This window comes from Gordionus sp. m RMFG-2023, chromosome 2 (assembly GCF_954871325.1).
Source record: "Gordionus sp. m RMFG-2023 chromosome 2, tfGorSpeb1-WG-v2, whole genome shotgun sequence".
In the NCBI taxonomy this organism is placed as follows: domain Eukaryota; kingdom Metazoa; phylum Nematomorpha; class Gordioida; order Chordodea; family Parachordodidae; genus Gordionus; species Gordionus sp. m RMFG-2023.
Window position 1 is genome coordinate 4,635,315 of NC_088776.1, and position 18,859 is coordinate 4,654,173.

The 18,859-nt window shown below is 27.8% G+C and overlaps 1 protein-coding gene across 1 annotated transcript in view; it reads left to right on the top strand.

Annotated features, from left to right (window-relative positions):
- Positions 1–18,859, top strand: part of LOC135923996 (uncharacterized) — a 47,026-nt gene that overhangs the window by 14,652 nt on the left and 13,515 nt on the right. The window contains exons 9-16 of the mRNA XM_065459040.1: positions 614–763; positions 1,047–1,180; positions 2,300–2,377; positions 3,056–3,152; positions 4,301–4,381; positions 4,492–4,712; positions 6,907–7,001; positions 7,363–8,067. Of these exons, the coding sequence (XP_065315112.1) occupies positions 614–763; positions 1,047–1,180; positions 2,300–2,377; positions 3,056–3,152; positions 4,301–4,381; positions 4,492–4,712; positions 6,907–7,001; positions 7,363–8,067 (1,561 nt within the window). The remainder of the gene's footprint in view (positions 1–613; positions 764–1,046; positions 1,181–2,299; positions 2,378–3,055; positions 3,153–4,300; positions 4,382–4,491; positions 4,713–6,906; positions 7,002–7,362; positions 8,068–18,859) is intronic.

An 18,859-nucleotide genomic window follows, 5' to 3' on the forward strand; every position in this document is an offset into this window, starting at 1 on the left:
AAATCCGTATTCATTAGTAGCATCAGATCCAGCCAGTTCTCCCAATTTCCGTTGGATAAGGGGGCCCGTTGAGAAGTTTTCGGTATTATGAAAAGAGGTGGAGGCGGGAAAACAATGATCGAATAGGTGTTTATAACTGTTTCGCGATCAAAGTCGGTCATAGAGGAAGGGGAATCATGTCTGGACATGCGGCGCCAGAAAAAGAGGACGCGTAGGGGACTGTGACAACGGTCGTATAAGAAGCCAGGGTGTGGGTTATCATTGATTTTGCGGTGAAGGAATGAAGTGGCCAACCAACCACTTCGGGTATAATACACGGGAAAGTCCAACGCCCTCAAGTTTGGGGTTGTAGGTGCTGGGGAATAAGTAGTGGGAAACGATTCGCAAGAGACGGTAGACGCAGAGATTTTCGAAGAGGAATTGGGAGATTGGCTAGATCTGATATGAAGGATTTATGGGAGGAAAATTAATTCGGGTTTTTATTATGCAAAACGTTTTATTTTAGGACCAGTTAAAATATTAATATAATATTTTAATAAACCACCCCCCCCCCCCACAAGTTCCCCATTTATAATACTATTAATAATGAAAAAAAAAAACTATCAATTTAAAGGGCGGAGACTTGTTTGACTTAATAGCCCGGGAAACGAAATTCGGGGAATTTCGTTCTAGTCAAATGATATATGATCTGACGAACGCCTTGCGCTATTTGCATTATTCGATGAACGTGGTTCATAGAGACATCAAGCCCGAAAATTTATTGGTTTCTAATTATTATTTTTTTGCCGAGATCTTATTGTATTTAATAGTTTTATCTACTATTATTTAAATCTCTTTTTTTCATCATTAGCTTTGAAGAAGAGGAATAATATCATTGATTCTTCTTATATATCCTATTAAGATATTTTATTTTTAAAAAATCGTTGTTCAATTGACTAAACAATTTTATCGAGTCTTTCTACCTCAAACATTTTTGACGCATAAATTTAGCTCTTTAACTTTATTTTATCGTACAATAAACATAAACTCTTAAATTGGACATTTAGGTCTCGGAGTATAACGACGGGACCAAAGTCTTAAAATTGGCCGATTTCGGTTTAGCCTCTCATGTCAGCGAACCCTTATATACTGTTTGCGGTACGCCAGCGTACGTTGCCCCCGAAATTTTAGCCGAAACTGGGTTGGATTGTTGCCATAAATATTTTTAAATTAAATTTCTTCTTCCTTTATATATATAATACTTTCTTTCTTTTCTTTCTTTCTTCTTATATATATATATAAACAAACTATTCAAAATTCTATTTTATAAATAAGTTCGCAGCTTATTCTAATATAAATGTTTGATTTGCATCGTTTTTTTTTAAAAAGAACAGAGAAGTTATCCTCAAAAATAAAATGGAGGTCTTAAAATTGTTTGCTCCTTAACCTTTAGCGATCCTCTTTCTTTTAAAAAAAAAATTTTTCAACCCGTTTGTCATCTATATAACATGGATTAATGAAATAGAAAACTTTAAGCGACAAATTACTAAAAAAATTTTAATCATCCAAAATAACGAAATTTATTGGAGCCAGAACGGGATCAGTTCTTTCCGACTTGAATCAACTCGGATCGATTTTCTCTCGTTCCAATCGAAAGGGTATAATCGGAAAAAATATTTAGATTTAACCGGACTAGAAAAAAAAATAGGCATGGTGCAGGGCTCTGCTTATTTATCCTTAGTATTGATCTTTGAAAAAATGCAATTTTTAAAAGAGGCATTGATTGCTTGTTCACTTTTTTTACCATTAATTATTGAACTAATTGTATATTAATCTAGATGGGCCATTTATTCATTGTAATCAGCTGTAGACGTCATTCTATAGTCTACTTGCAAACTAAATGACATTTTAACGTTTAATAAAATATTTTTTTTGAAACATTTTTGAAAATTCTAAAATAAAAATAATATCAAGATAATATTTTATTGTCATTTAGTCAACGCGAAGATTACAAAATGGCGCCCGCAGATGACTCCTATACAACATTTTAACATATGACGGGTCTGATTAATATATTTAATATAATTGGTGTAACCCCTACTTCCTACGCTGATTTTTTTTGGTGAAATAATGTAATAAGATATAGATACACTTGTCTAACTAATAACTTAGGAGTGCATCTTTATACATTGCTTACCAAAAGTAAAGTTTTAAACAACCTTGGTCAACATATGGTTTAAAAATCAAATTTTACCGTTTTCCCGTCCTTTCCCAAATTTGTAATATAACCTTTTTTTATTTCATATAAATTTTATATTAGTTACGGTATCAAGATTGACATATGGGCGACAGGCGTAATTATGTATATATTATTGTGCGGATTTCCTCCTTTCGATAAGTTTGTTTTAAATCTTTTCCTTTTTTTTCCAAACGCCATTTTTTATGAAAAAAAACTCTTACCTCTGGTTAGCTTTAATCTATTTCTGATACATCTATCCAACAAACTATTTAGGTACATTTCATAAAAAAATAGATTAAAGTTAACCAGGAGGTAAAAATTTTAGAAAACAAAACGAATGGTTTAGACATATCATAGTGCGCACAAATTGAGTGTTTCAAACGCCGCGTTGCAAGCGCAAATAATGCATTTCAAATGGCCTCGTGCAAATTGGTAAAATTTACCGTTTGGCGTTAGCAACCATTTTAAAAAACGCAAATAGGTTTACTTTTTCGTTACTTTTTCTATTCTTCGCTTTGTAATTTTGTATAGTAAAATGTAATATAAATAACTTACTTGTATCCTAAAAAAGGAATGATTTTAGAAATTAAAGAAATAGGAAGGCAGACGATAATATAATTTTCAAACCTTTTTTTTTTAAAAAAATATTATTTAAAATTTTGAATCGACGATATTGATAAAAAGGCAATTTCAATTTAAACAAGGGACGCTCGTTTTTTTTAATTAAAAAATTTCGGCTAAACGTAAACGCTCAATTTGTGTGTACCATTAAGCGATTTATGTAATCATTCTCTAACTTTTTTTTACTTCAAATTTTGTAACCCATTCATCACGAAGCGCTAAGGACAATCAAGACGAATTGTTTGATCTTATATTGGCCGCCGATGTGGAGTTTCCTAAGCCCTTTTGGACCAATATCTCCGAATGTGCTAAGGTATTGTACTAATATTATAGTAAATTTGTTGCCTCAATTTTAAGTTTATTATCGTGCGCCTACGCAGAGTTGCGATATTTTTTTTTATAAGCCTAGCCCCGGATTTACAAGTTTAGCTCAACCTGCCCCATTTTTTAAAAAAATGTCAGTCATTTTATAGCCTAACCCTTATATTTTTTTTTCCAAATAAAAAAAAACATGTTAAATTATTTGGGCTCCGTTTTTAAAAACTTTGAGCAGTAAATGAAATGCTAAATAGTCCATTATAAAGCTCATTTTTTTCAACTAAGTGTTAAAATTCCCGCCTTAGATTTCTTAGGAGGATCGGCTAAAAAAAAGCCCGGTTATTTAGTTTTGGTCTGATCCGGGTTCCGCCAAGTTTCTAGGTCTGATTCGATTCATATAAATATTTAGACGAAAAGCATCACCTGCTATGAGACTTTTTTCCTCCATTTTCGCAAAAATTTGGTTCTTTTTTTTGTCACACCATTATTTTGAAATTCTTCTATCGAATGCGTCACATACGTTCAAATTAGTTCTAAAAAAATTTCCACCAGCTTTATTTAGCCCTTAATCAATCATGTTGGGATTCGAGAAGGCACGGTTTAGCATCTGATCGAATTTTTCAGAATCTTTTAATGAGATATCAATTTTTCTTTATTAATATTAATTTTATCTTTAAAATTAAGAATTATAATAGAGAATTATAAATGTTAATAAAGAAAAATTGATTTCATTATAAGATTTAAAATAGATCAGCTGTTAAATAGTGTCTGATCGTATCCCACTATAATTTCTTAGCTTATTCCGCATCTGCCGACATTGCCCGTCCATAATCGATGCGTGCGTAGGTTAGCAATCGGTACATTACCTAAATTTTCTCTTAAATCCAGCCATCGTTTTTTGTAACCTTTAAACTCGTTTGTCATCCATTCTAATCATTCTAGGGGAAAAATACATTCATTTCATTTATTGTTTTTTAAGCGTTGCAGATTTATAAATTACGACCTTTTATTATTTTCATTAAGACCGTCAATCATGTTTTTATATATTGTTTTGTAAAAATATATGCTTTTATTCTTCATAGTTTTTAAATGTACATTTTAATTGTACTACATATTTTTTTTTATACAAACTTGTTTATTAAGGATTTAATTATGAACATGTTGCAAGTTGATCCTAATCAAAGGTTTTCTGCCTTAGACGTTTTAACGCACCCATGGATAACAGTTTATTTTAAAATATTTTATTTACATTCTTAAATACTAAGTATATATTTAACATCCTTAAAAGAACCTTTTTAAATAATAATAATAATTTTGTAACAAAATTTAACTAGAGTCAAACACCTAATAAATATTTGCTTTACGCTCCGGAAGAAGTGGAGTACTGCAGCAGACTAAAGGCTACGGAAAATACTGCTTTCAACGGTCATCAAAGGGCTTCTTTAAGCCCCAAACATTTGTACGGCTGCAACGGCGACAAAAATACTTTCTTCCAAAATAATTTCAATCGTTACGACAACCACAACACCTATCATTGCAAAACCCAGTCGCGATAGTGGATTTAGATATGAATATATGAATAGCTCACATATTTTTTGTGTATGTGACGGAGGTGGGGGGGGGGGGGGTGTAATTTTAAAAAAACTTAGCGTAACTTTATCCTTGTCATCGTTCAGCCATCATTTTTTTTTGTTCATTGAATCATAATTATTACTACATTTATATTCTGGATATCTAAGCCTAAGATTATAATTTTTTCAATATCATACAACTTTTAAAACTTGCATTTTTTTATTTTAAACGACAATGATGTTAAATAAATTTTTTTTTAATTAGTGGAGTTAGAAAGTATACATCGTACATAATTAGTCAAGTTTAATTATAATCACGCATTTCATTAAAATGGACCAAGAAGCCCCAGCCCAACTGTTTTATATTAATTAATTATTAATATAATTAATTGTTTTTTTATTGGCAATATTTTGTTTACCTACTTTTTATTGCATATTATATACTTTCTATATTTTAAAAAAAATTGAAATCATGAATTATATACCTTTAATAAAAAATTATATATATATATATACCCGCATCGCTTATTTAATTTCGTAATTAATATTTCTAATCAACTGTCATTTATTTTATCGTTTTTTTTCCTTCAAATGATATGATTTATTTAGGCAAGAATTTAATTACGAATGTTTATAATAAAAAAATTTTTTTTATATATGATCATAAAAGTGAAATTTTAATTTGTTTTTATTGTCTTTAAGACATTAAAATTAATTAGTGAAATAATATTATTCATTATACATCATTTTGTAATGTATAAAACTCATTAAAATGCTAATTTTGGGGTGACATTTATTTATTAAAGCAATCTAAATCTAGTTAATCGCTCAATTAATTTTTTTACCGCAAGACATTCAGCGAAAATTACAATTAAACCTTATTTTTTAAATAAAAATAGAGCCAGAAATAAATGATCTTTCCTCTTACATTAATAAAACTGCTATTACCTGATGAATTATTAAACATTTACTTTAAATAATATAATCTTAATTTAAAGATCCTATATTAAAAAAAAGGTTAAGTGCTTTAAGGTAAGGCCACCCACCCAGCCGAAAAGAAGATTTTAGCTTTAGGTATTAGATTATATTTCATTTCTCTTCAAATATATGTGCATGTGAGTTAAATCCAATTGAACTGATTATTTCCTATTTGTCTTTTATTCTTTTGAGCCAAGCCTCTCTGCAAGAATTTATTTTTGTTAAAAAATTTACACACCTCCGAATAAAACATCCAGCGTTTATATGACAGGATTTTCACTGAATGCAAACCCCCCTCAAAAACCTATACCTGTCCCTCTTAAAAAATTTATTATTTTAGCTCTACTACCAACTTTCAACATATTGTGAATATAAAAGAGTTATTTTATAGATCAAGAATTCAATTACAAACCCCCAAATTGTTTATTCACTACCCAGCAGATTCATGTAAGTAAATAGCCACTAGCAGAGTTTGACCGATGTAAAACACTCATTTTTAAACTCACAACATTTTAAACAAGATATATGAAATTTATTTGCACTTTTTTTAAAGCAGGTTCCGGAAAGATATCTGGAATTTTTTAAAATGGATTCTAGTTTATATAAATTTTAAATTAACGCTGGAAATTGACTGTTAAATTTAGAATGCGTGAAAATAATCAAATTAAAATGACTGCGGTTAATATAACTGCTAAAAATATTCATTACTCGCTTCAAAATAATTAGGAGCCTTTTTATTTATATAAGAAAATTAATGTTTAAACATTGTTTTCATTAATCATTCATAAATATATAATAAACGAAATGTATATCGAAATTATATAGAATATAGTAAATAATTTTATATATATACACAAAAAAAATATATAATATTTTCAAATGCCATCTGATATTGTCATCAATGCTCCTTCACTTGGATGCTATACATAGAGCCCTCTAGTCAGACGTCCCAAAGCTAGTGTGGCCTTTTGATAAATAATATCAAATGTATCAATAATAAAATAATACTGACTATGTGTGTAAATTTAGAGAAACCGATTATAATAACACAATTGCATCGTACGCATTACTATTTGAAGGCCCAAAAATGGAGAATCACAAATGATATAGATTTTCCATCTAATAATTTTCGTACCCTTTTTATTTTATTTAGCGGAAACGAAACTTTCAATTATAAACTTCAATTATTTATATCGAAAGTCAATACACAGAACATTTGAATATTTTTGGAAATTTATTTCTAAAATTGTTGTATATTGGATTTGTTAAAAAAAGATCTTTGGCTTTAGTTCATGGTATGAACGTAATATTATGTTCCTAGTTTAATAAAAAAAAATGATAAATTTAAAGGTTATAAAATTAAGTTTCTAATTACAAACCTATCATTATATTCATCGATTTAAAACAGCTTTCATAATAATATAACTAAAATAAGTATTATATTATGTAAGCCTAAAAATTTTTAATATGGAGAAGGGATTGGACATCTATTTGCCAAATCTCTTGGCTTACATATAAGATTTTGGCTAAAATCTTAATCGGGCTTTTTAACAACATTACATCATATGTTTCATTTTCGTGATTACTCTTTCGATGCTGCTTCTTTATACGCAATACGCATTTTAACACCTTAAAATTTTTTACTACGCTATAAAGGATGGATAATAATTGCACATAAAATGGATTCACTTAAAGCAAATAGCCTGATTCCAAGAATCAATAATTCATCCATTCCAAATATTCTAGCTAATAATATAATTCATACCAATATTCCACATACAGTAAATAATAGAAATGATGAAAAAATTGCTGGATCATATAAAATTGAGAAAACCATTGGAAAAGGAAATTACGCTGTTGTAAAATTAGCTAGTCATGTTTTTACTGGACAAAAAGTTGCAATTAAAATCATTGATAAATCTAAACTTGATATTGTAAGTAAAATTCAATTATTCCAGGAAGTGAATTGTATGAAATTGATTAGACACCCAAATGTGGTTAAATTATATGAAGTTATTGACACTCCAAACAAATTATATCTTATATTAGAATTAGGAGAAGGAGGTGATCTTTTTGATTACATTCTAAAATATGATAAAGGTATAGAAGAAAATAAAGCCAAAACATATTTTCGCCAATTACTTAATGCCATTTTATATTGCCACAAATTGCATGTTGTTCATAGAGATTTAAAACCTGAAAATGTTATATTCTTTGAAAATTATGATACAGTAAAGTTAACGGATTTTGGCTTCAGCAACAAATTTAAGCCTGGGGAAAAACTTGAAACATCATGTGGCTCATTAGCATATTCAGCTCCAGAAATTCTTTTAGGAGACCAATATGATGCCCAAGCAATAGGTTTGATCTTTTAAATATTCATACGTAATAAAAATCTTTTTAAAACATTAAGTAGGGATGCACCAATCCACAAATTTCTTATATTACTAAAAAAAACTGCTATAATACCAATCTGATATTAATATTGATTTTTTTAAAAGTAAACTATCTTATACAAATGATTAAGTGTGTTTATTATTTTTTATTCTCCAAAAGTTAATAATTTTATTTAAAATATTTGTAATGTTTATGGTATAATGTAATGTTAAATAGCTCTATTTAGCCAATTTTTTAAAAGAGAATTGACCTTTTTTATAATATTGGCTAAATCTAAGTGTTTAGTAACTTTAACTGAATATGACTAATTAGATATTTTTTAATCATTTTCTTGTTGCAAATAATATAACAAAAAATCATATTAAATTTCATTTTTTGAAACATTTTATGAAATATATAAAATAAAAATATCAGATCGGTTTTTTTTAATCGCCTGGTCCAATATTTTTTAAAAATTCTAAATATTTATGCCAATCACAATGATATTAAAAAGTGTTTGATAAGTTTATTTTTATATATTTAATTTTAAGATATGTTGGGATAACAATTAAAAAAAAATTATTTCCAAGGAAATGTATTCCATCATCTATGAATCTCAGATATATTTTTCTCATGAATTTTTGTGTATTTTTCGGGAATGACTAAAATACGCGTCCCCAAAAACTACGCGTCCCTACGCGTCCCCGGTCAAAACGATTTATTTTTATTAATATTAATAGGAAATCTTATTAAGCTTTATAAGATGAGTTAGAAAATGTTTTTTTTAATTTAAAAAAAATACGGTAACTATATAAAATTTACAAAAATTTATTTTTTTAAAAAATAAACTACGCGTCCTTACGCGTCCCTACGCGTCCCCGGTCAAAATACAGTTTTTTTTAAAAAATCAAAACGGATTCATATTTAGCTTATTAAAAGAATACAGAATATGTAAATATTATATTTTAAACTATTTTATAACTTAGTGATTTTTTCAAAAAACACTTTTTTTTTCAAAAACACTACGCGTCCCCGGTCAAAAAACCGTTTTTTTAAAAAATAAAAGCAGATTCATGTTTAGCTTTTTAAGGAGATTCAGAAAATGGTATTAATAAAAAAAAAATTTAAAAAGAAATTTTTTCCAAAAAAATTTTTTTTGGCTAAACTACGCGTCCCTACGCGTCCCCGGTCAAAATACACTTTTTTTAAAAAAATCAAAACGGATTCATATTTAGCTCATTAAAAGAATACAGAATATGTAAATATTATATATTAAACTATTTTATAACTTAGTGATTTTTTCAAAAAACACTTTTTTTTCAAAAACACTACGCGTCCCCGGTCAAAAAACCGTTTTTTTAAAAAAATAAAAGCAGATTCATGTTTAGCTTTTTAAGGAGATTCAGAAAATGGTATTAATAAAAAAAAATTTAAAAAGAAATTTTTTCCAAAAAAATTTTTTTTTGGCTAAACTACGCGTCCCTACGCGTCCCCGGTCAAAATACAGTTTTTTTAAAAAAATCAAAACGGATTCATATTTAGCTCATTAAAAGAATACAGAATATGTAAATATTATATATTAAACTATTTTATAACTTAGTGATTTTTTCAAAAAACACTTTTTTTTCAAAAACACTACGCGTCCCCGGTCAAAAAACCGTTTTTTTTTAAAAATAAAAGCAGATTCATGTTTAGCTTTTTAAGGAGATTCAGAAAATGGTATTAATAAAAAAAAATTTAAAAAGAAATTTTTCCCAAAAAAATTTTTTTGGCTAAACTACGCGTCCCTACGCGTCCCCGGTCAAAATACACTTTTTTTAAAAAAATCAAAACGGATTCATATTTAGCTCATTAAAAGAATACAGAATATGTAAATATTTTATTTTAAACTATTTTATAACTTAGTGATTTTTTCAAAAAACACTTTTTTTTCAAAAACACTTTTTTTTTCAAAAACACTACGCGTCCCCGGTCAAAAAACCGTTTTTTTTTAAAAATAAAAGCAGATTCATGTTTATTAAGAAATAAAATTTTGATGAAATTTTCAAAAAATTTTTACATGACAAAATTTTAATTTTTATTAAAATATATAATCATTTATATCTAAATTAAATTTTATAGTTAATTTTAAACACTCTTCTATAATTTGGAAAAGTTCAATGTGTATTTATTATATCTAGATAATATTTCAATCATAATTTGTCAATAATAAAATACCATTTATATTACATATTATTATATACAATCGTAATAGGTAAAAAAATGTAAATATTCGTTTGTTGTAAAATAATGTGGGTGTTTCAATCACGGTAGTCTTTATAGAATGTTGTTTCCGACGTATCACGATTTAGTTTTCCAATTTCAATCATTGACCAAACTATAATATGATGTTGTTTTCATCTTCGATATCTATTTATAGTTTATATAATAATATAATATATTTATTTTTATATGCCTTTTTGCCTTCAATAATTATAGTCAAAAATTTCAAATTATAGGACTTTAAATAATTGGTAATATTTAAACTTAAAAATAACTATTTATATTGTTATTACAAAAAAATAATTGGATGCATTGTTCTAACTGTACAAACTTTCTCTAATAATAGCTAAACAATATTACATTATTTATACTATATTAATATATTTTATAGTTATAATATTTTATGGTTTTAGCCATAAAAATATGAAAATTATTAATTTTTTTTGACCGGGGACGCGTAGTGTTTTTGAAAAAAAAAAGTGTTTTTTGAAAAAATCACTAAGTTATAAAATAGTTTAATATATAATATTTACATATTCTGTATTCTTTTAATGAGCTAAATATGAATCCGTTTTGATTTTTTTAAAAAAACTGTATTTTGACCGGGGACGCGTAGGGACGCGTAGTTTAGCCAAAAAAAAATTTTTTTGGAAAAAATTTCTTTTTAAATTTTTTTTTATTAATACCATTTTCTGAATCTCCTTAAAAAGCTAAACATGAATCTGCTTTTATTTTTTAAAAAAAAACGGTTTTTTGACCGGGGACGCGTAGTGTTTTTGAAAAAAAAGTGTTTTTTGAAAAAATCACTAAGTTATAAAATAGTTTAATATATAATATTTACATATTCTGTATTCTTTTAATGAGCTAAATATGAAACCGTTTTGATTTTTTTAAAAAAACTGTATTTTGACCGGGGACGCGTAGGGACGCGTAGTTTAGCCAAAAAAAATTTTTTTTGGAAAAAAATTTCTTTTTAAAATTTTTTATTAATACCATTTTCTGAATCTCCTTAAAAAGCTAAACATGAATCTGCTTTTATTTTTTAAAAAAAACGGTTTTTTGACCGGGGACGCGTAGTGTTTTTGAAAAAAAAGTGTTTTTTGAAAAAATCACTAAGTTATAAAATAGTTTAAAATAAAATATTTACATATTCTGTATTCTTTTAATGAGCTAAATATGAATCCGTTTTGATTTTTTTAAAAAAAGTGTATTTTGACCGGGGACGCGTAGGGACGCGTAGTTTAGCCAAAAAAAAATTTTTTTGGGAAAAATTTCTTTTTAAATTTTTTTTTATTAATACCATTTTCTGAATCTCCTTAAAAAGCTAAACATGAATCTGCTTTTATTTTTAAAAAAAAACGGTTTTTTGACCGGGGACGCGTAGTGTTTTTGAAAAAAAAAGTGTTTTTTGAAAAAATCACTAAGTTATAAAATAGTTTAATATATAATATTTACATATTCTGTATTCTTTTAATGAGCTAAATATGAATCCGTTTTGATTTTTTTAAAAAAACTGTATTTTGACCGGGGACGCGTAGGGACGCGTAGTTTAGCCAAAAAAAAATTTTTTGGAAAAAATTTCTTTTTAAATTTTTTTTTATTAATACTATTTTCTGAATCTCCTTAAAAAGCTAAACATGAATCTGCTTTTATTTTTTTAAAAAAACGGTTTTTTGACCGGGGACGCGTAGTGTTTTTGAAAAAAAAAGTGTTTTTTGAAAAAATCACTAAGTTATAAAATAGTTTAATATATAATATTTACATATTCTGTATTCTTTTAATGAGCTAAATATGAATCCGTTTTGATTTTTTTAAAAAAAGTGTATTTTGACCGGGGACGCGTAGGGACGCGTAGTTTAGCCAAAAAAAAATTTTTTTGGAAAAAATTTCTTTTTAAATTTTTTTTATTAATACCATTTTCTGAATCTCCTTAAAAAGCTAAACATGAATCTGCTTTTATTTTTTTAAAAAAACGGTTTTTTGACCGGGGACGCGTAGTGTTTTTGAAAAAAAAAGTGTTTTTTGAAAAAATCACTAAGTTATAAAATAGTTTAAAATATAATATTTACATATTCTGTATTCTTTTAATAAGCTAAATATGAATCCGTTTTGATTTTTTAAAAAAAACTGTATTTTGACCGGGGACGCGTAAGGACGCGTAGTTTATTTTTTAAAAAAATAAATTTTTGTAAATTTTATATAGTTACCGTATTTTTTTTAAATTAAAAAAAACATTTTCTAACTCATCTTATAAAGCTTAATAAGATTTCCTATTAATATTAATAAAAATAAATCGTTTTGACCGGGGACGCGTAGGGACGCGTAGGGACGCGTAGTTTTTGGGGACGCGTATTTTAGTCATTCCCTATTTTTCTATTTATACATAAAATCAAAAAAATTAAGAGTTAGATATTAGGTGTGTGTCAAATCAGAACTTTAAAATTGCTCTCAATAAAAGGTTTTATTTGAGTGATTTTGAATCTCTAAGATTCCATATACAAATATGACATGCATACTCTCTAATTTATAAAAGTAATGACTTAAAAATATTTTATTTATTTATTTAATTCTATAATAATTTGTAATATAATATGGGTAAACGTGAACATGTGTAATTATACCATTATATAAAAAATTGAGAGTTTACCTTTAAATAGATTAATTTAAATTTTAATACTTTTTTTGGCTATGGCTAGCTTGCAAGTTTTTTCTAGGCTCATTTAAAAAAAAAATTTACATAATTTCTTGGTTTTATTTATCTTTTGTATATACTTTATTATACAAGATTATTCTCACATTTTTATTTTTAAATATCTCAGACTTTACATGCTTATGAAACACTCAAAATTGTGGCATCTTATTTTTAAGAATTTAAATCAAAACATTGTATACAATAACGATATATGTAAATACTAGTATATATGCAAATGATTCTTAGAATCTGAGGTATATTAATAACAGAATTGTTGGAAATAACTGATAAATGATTTTCTTCTTATTCGTCATTATAATCCCAAACTAGTTGGGGCCTTTAAAACGTGTCCTATCCTTCCATATGACTCAGCTTTGAATTTTATCCAGCATGTTCTTATATTTTTGCAAAATTCAAGTCAGTTGTGGCCTGCCTGAGTGATTACATATATTGTTGAATAGCAATAATCAATTTAACTTTTTAGCTTTTATTTGATACCCATGTTGACATATTATGTAAAAAAATACCCCCCTCCTTCCCCTTATAACATGACTTGTATTATTGATTATCAATGTAACCATATCTTTTTATTTGCTTTCATTTAACACCCCATGACAAGTTATGTTAAAAAAATATACCCCACACTCATGACCTAGACCCTAGAGCATAGATTAATTATACTCAACGATTCATTTGATTAACTTTAATTTGAAAATAAAATACTTTAATAACAAAAAATTTCTGAGGGATTTAATATTTCTTCTGAGAAAATCAAAATTCTATGCAATATCGTCTTTGATTTCCCGAAAAACATCTGTGAAATTCAACATAAATCCTTACCTTTGAATATTTTTTTATTTCTTAGCAATTTAGATTGAAAATTCTGGGTGTTTCAGTTTTTATTCTGTGCAGAATTATATATGTCTTTAAAAAGTTGACTTATAAATCCCAAAATTGGCATTGACATTCTATATTATTCAAGGTCAGCTATTTATATTATAAAAAAAATGTAATCCCCAATGCCACAATTATAAAAAGATTATGAAATTTTTTTTTGTCATTTGGGGTTTTCTTAGAAATAAATTTTTTTTTAAATAGGATTAATTGTTAAATCTCTACCAATCCTTTCCATTCTCATGATCACGTGATCATAAAGAATATTGGCTAAATTATGCTAATTTTTAAATTCGAGCAAGTTGGCTCTTTCAAATATTTTAAATATTCAGGTATCTTCCCCTATTTTTCTCAAAATTGATTCATCTCGATAATATAAAAAATGGCCGATAAAAATTTTTTAAGATGCCGTCATTCCCATTATTATTTTTTAAGAAAAAAAAATTCGATCCCTCACAAAAAGAATAAAATGTTTATTTCGAATTCAATTTGATAAAAAGGAATTTGATATACTAAAATGTATAGCATTTAAAAATAAGTTAGAAAATCGATAAAAATGGCAACCAAATATTTTATGGAGAATAGACAATATGTTTTTTTTAAAAACAAAATTTTCTTTAAAACAATGGAATTTAATTTTTTGGAATATAACCGATTTCCCGTTGCACTCAATGCCCATAGACTGAATGCATTCATTTAAAGAGTACATAAATGAAAACAGCTGGGGACGCCATTTTGATTACCCATATCATTATTAAAAATTTTAAACGAGAGGCCAATTTATTCCTATGTCTGACGCAAACTTTATTAAAGAGATAATAAGGAAGCATATTTACAATTTAATAGTAGTTTTTAACATGAGAATAATTACTATATGGGTTACCAAAATGGCAGGTCCAGCTGATTTGCATTCAACGACGCTTTCAAGTGCATCGCCATTTTAGGTATCATTATATGTCATTGGTTGCACTCCTTTGGGAGTATCATTTTATTTACCCTAAACTTTTAGTTGGAGTTAGAGAAAGTAGTATGAACATATGTGCAACTTTTTGGTTCAAAAAAAAAAATTTTTTATTTTATCACATGAGATTGTCAGAATATTACCCTTAAAGTATATCTTATAAGATCAACTGGAAGAGGAAGGGGGGGGGGTGTAGAGGGAAAGTTTCTGATATACCTCTCACAAGTCTTCTAGTGACAATTTATTTTGTTTAACAAAATAAAAATAAATAAGAAAATTACGCTACGCTACCTCTATGCTAAGGGGGAGATCGGGTATGGCCCGCTTAAATTTTCTAAGTTTAACTTTTAAATCCAGATTCGTTCGATTCAGAGCCTTAACTATTGAACATTATTTTTAAAAAAAATACATATAGAAATTGAATAATGAATCATTCATTTATTTAGCAGTTGGTCTACGACGACTTGTCTTGAAGGGAACACGCGTGAATTCTACGGGGCCCGTTCTCGGGTGAGCGCGTTGATTTTTTGTTAGTGAGGAAACCGACAAATCCTTTAAAATGAATTATTCGTAATAATGGAATACGAATAATTTATTATTTGTTTTTATTCGTTTTTGATTAAGCCTATTTGGCAATGTTCCTTTTTAAACTATATGCGTTAGAACGTTAATATTTCTCCCCACGAAATGTAAACATTAAAATACTGATTAAAACTATCTATTTATCAATTAAAAAACATTAGTTAGTTATAAATAAATATAAATTTTGACATTAACACGCTATATAATTATAATTATCTTTAAAAATAAAATAAGGTAATCAAACGAGATAAACATCCTAAATTTAATTTTTTAGAATTTAATTTGGTAATTATTTTCACTTTACAAAAAAATACATTCATTAGCTAACATAAATGTTATCATCTTGTTAAATCCTACTAATAAACAATAATTTTTTATGCGTATTAAAATCATATATAGTTGAGTTATCTTAACAAGGGTTTTTTCATCTAATTAAGGTGTAACCCTTTTTATTAAAAAAGCCATGAAAAGTGTAACATAGCTTTTTATAACCTTGATTTAGTAGGAATATAAGTTAATTCATACGCTACCGCTCCACCCGCCGCATATAAATGATCATTATGAGCAGTTTTGGGAAGCGGAAAGTATACTCGATTTTTAATATTTAAAATAATTATAATCCAAGGTGTGCCGCGTATTAAGGTTACCATACCCGTGACCAACCCAGCGGACGATTTGTCTGGAAAACTAAAATGTTTTCGGTGTAAAATATCTATGACATGAAGATATATTTTTTTTATGAATTGTTATTTACTCGGAAAATACTATTTCAAACCAAATTTGTTATCACTTTCAAGAATTATTTTTTAAAAAAAAATTCGCTAAATAAATACATGTAATATCGACATTTTGTTTAAGAGGATCCGCTGATCCTGACTAGGTTAGAAACACTTCTAGAAGGTTCTCCAGCAAAGTATTAACCGTATTTCTTAACTTTCTGGATATTATGATCAGGCGAACGATATTTAAAGGAAAGGAGGAAAAAAAATTACCTTGTCCCAGATCTATAGGTTATAAAGGCATCAGGAATTTTTAAAAATCTTAAAATACGCCAGAAACGCGCTAAAATCCGAAAAACCATTTTAATACAGGACCGTTTTTTAAAATAAACTTATTTTGAGAATCCGAAAATATTAATTCGATTTTTTAAAAAAAATTGATTTTAGATTTATTATAATATTTTAAAAATTATACCTATAACAATGTCTATACAAATTGAAAATGGGAAATTTTTTTATTGCAATAAATCGATTAAATCAATATTCCTATTCAATATATATATACTCGACTGATAACTATTATAACTAGAAAATATTCGTCCTCATGATTACGATATTTTTTTTTAAATATCCGTTAGAGTCGAATTCCAAGAAATGGAAGATTTGATGGATTTAAGAAATATATACGAATATCAAATCATTAAAAACGGAGTTTTTCCCCCCTCATCCGCTATTGTGACATTTTTTTTAAAAAAACGCAATATTTAGTCTTTTTGAACTCTCGAGAAGCGTTAAAGCGGAAAGTTAAAAAAAACACCCGATTATGATCGGTTGGATAATTGACATGTATCTTAGAAAATATAATATCCCACCTAACCCCCTTTTATCCTATCCCCCGAAACTAAACTTATGAAATGAACCGACATTTTTCTTTCATATTATCATACCAAAATAAACATCGCACCGCGGATATGATTTGGGGGGAAAGGAGCCTAATTCATCATTCATTCATTTAATCAAATTGTCACACTTTTGTGAACTAAGTACCAGGTGGAAATTTAACATCTAATCGGGTGATTTTTATTAATCTTGATCTTCCGCTTTAACGCTTCTCTAGAGTATAAAAAAAAACATTGAATTTTTTTAAAAAAAAATGTCACAATAGCGGATGTGGGGCAAAAAAACTCCGTTTTTAATGATTTGACTTATTCGTCTATATTTCTTAAATCCATCAAATCTTCCATTTCTTGGAATTAGACTCTTGCGGGTATTTTTTAAAAAATATCATAATCATGAGGACGAGTATTTTCCAGTTAAATAGTTATCAGTCGAGTATATTTATTGAATATATTGATTTAATCACTTATTGCAGAAAATAATTTCCCATTTTCAAGTATAGACATTGTTAGGTATTTTTTTTAATATAAAAAATCTAACAATCAAAATTTATTTTAAAATCGAATTAATATTTTCAACCAAGATATGTCGCCAATCAAAATTAAATAAAACCTATTGATATCTCAAAACAAAAGTGGATAGGAGGAATAACTAAATACTCCAATCTTAATAATATGACATAGTTATACGAAAAATGTCGACAACCCGTCCATCATTTATATTCGGCTCAACTTACTCATGGATATTATAAAATCAAAACACCGAGAAATCATTTACGGAGAAGCGTTTTGAGTATTATTTTTTTCTTAAGACGATCGAAAAATGTCAGCATCCCTGTCTAGATTGTCCACCACCACACCGCTTAAATTTAGACCCCTGGAACTAGATTACGAGCCAGGCATGCCCCTCGGCTCGGTCGCTCATTCAACAGTCCTCACGGCGGTTCACCGGAAATCGCGCATCACCGTGGCCATCAAAATGATTGATAGGCATAATACAGACTTTTCCCGAGAAGTCAAAGCTCTTGCGGCCGCCCAAAAACATCCCTGCGTCATCAGGTTAATCATTGATTATGATTACGCCAGCCACGAACCTGTATTGCAGCCAGAGCTAATTCATTTTGATTTTTTCTTCTTCTTATATTCGACTTAAGCTTGAACTAGAGATGTACCGAACCGTGTCAAGATCTGCTCTTTTTGTACAAGGTCGGTTAAATATGTTGGTAATAAACACATTTCATGAGTTGTATCGTTTTAAATGTACCGGAAATCAACGACACTGAAGATATATTTAAAATAATTTTTGCATTATCATAAGTAGAATTTTAAGGGCTACAAATTGATATTTTTTTTACCTTAGGCCAAATTTTTTTTTTGAGTATTTTGAGATTCGTTAAAAAGAGGAAACAAAGCTTTCATCTAATCTTAAAAACTCATAACTCGGGATTTGAGCTAGAGCATTAAAATTTTGATTTTTACAAAATATACAATCGATTTAACTTTCATACCAAGTTTCATCCATTTTTAAAATATTCCTTCGGATCCACCATGTGATTTGTCATGGAATTAGCCACCAGTAAAAAAAAATAGATCCAAGTTACATATCTAGTTCGATTAAGGATTCAAAAATTGGACTGGGGAAATAAAAAAAAGATTAAATCTACAACTTTATGATTCAACAAATCAAGACTTGTATTATATATAGAGTATACGGAATTCTTAACTAATCATTTCGTGGCGTATTTTTTTAAAGACCTGATCCCCCCCCCTT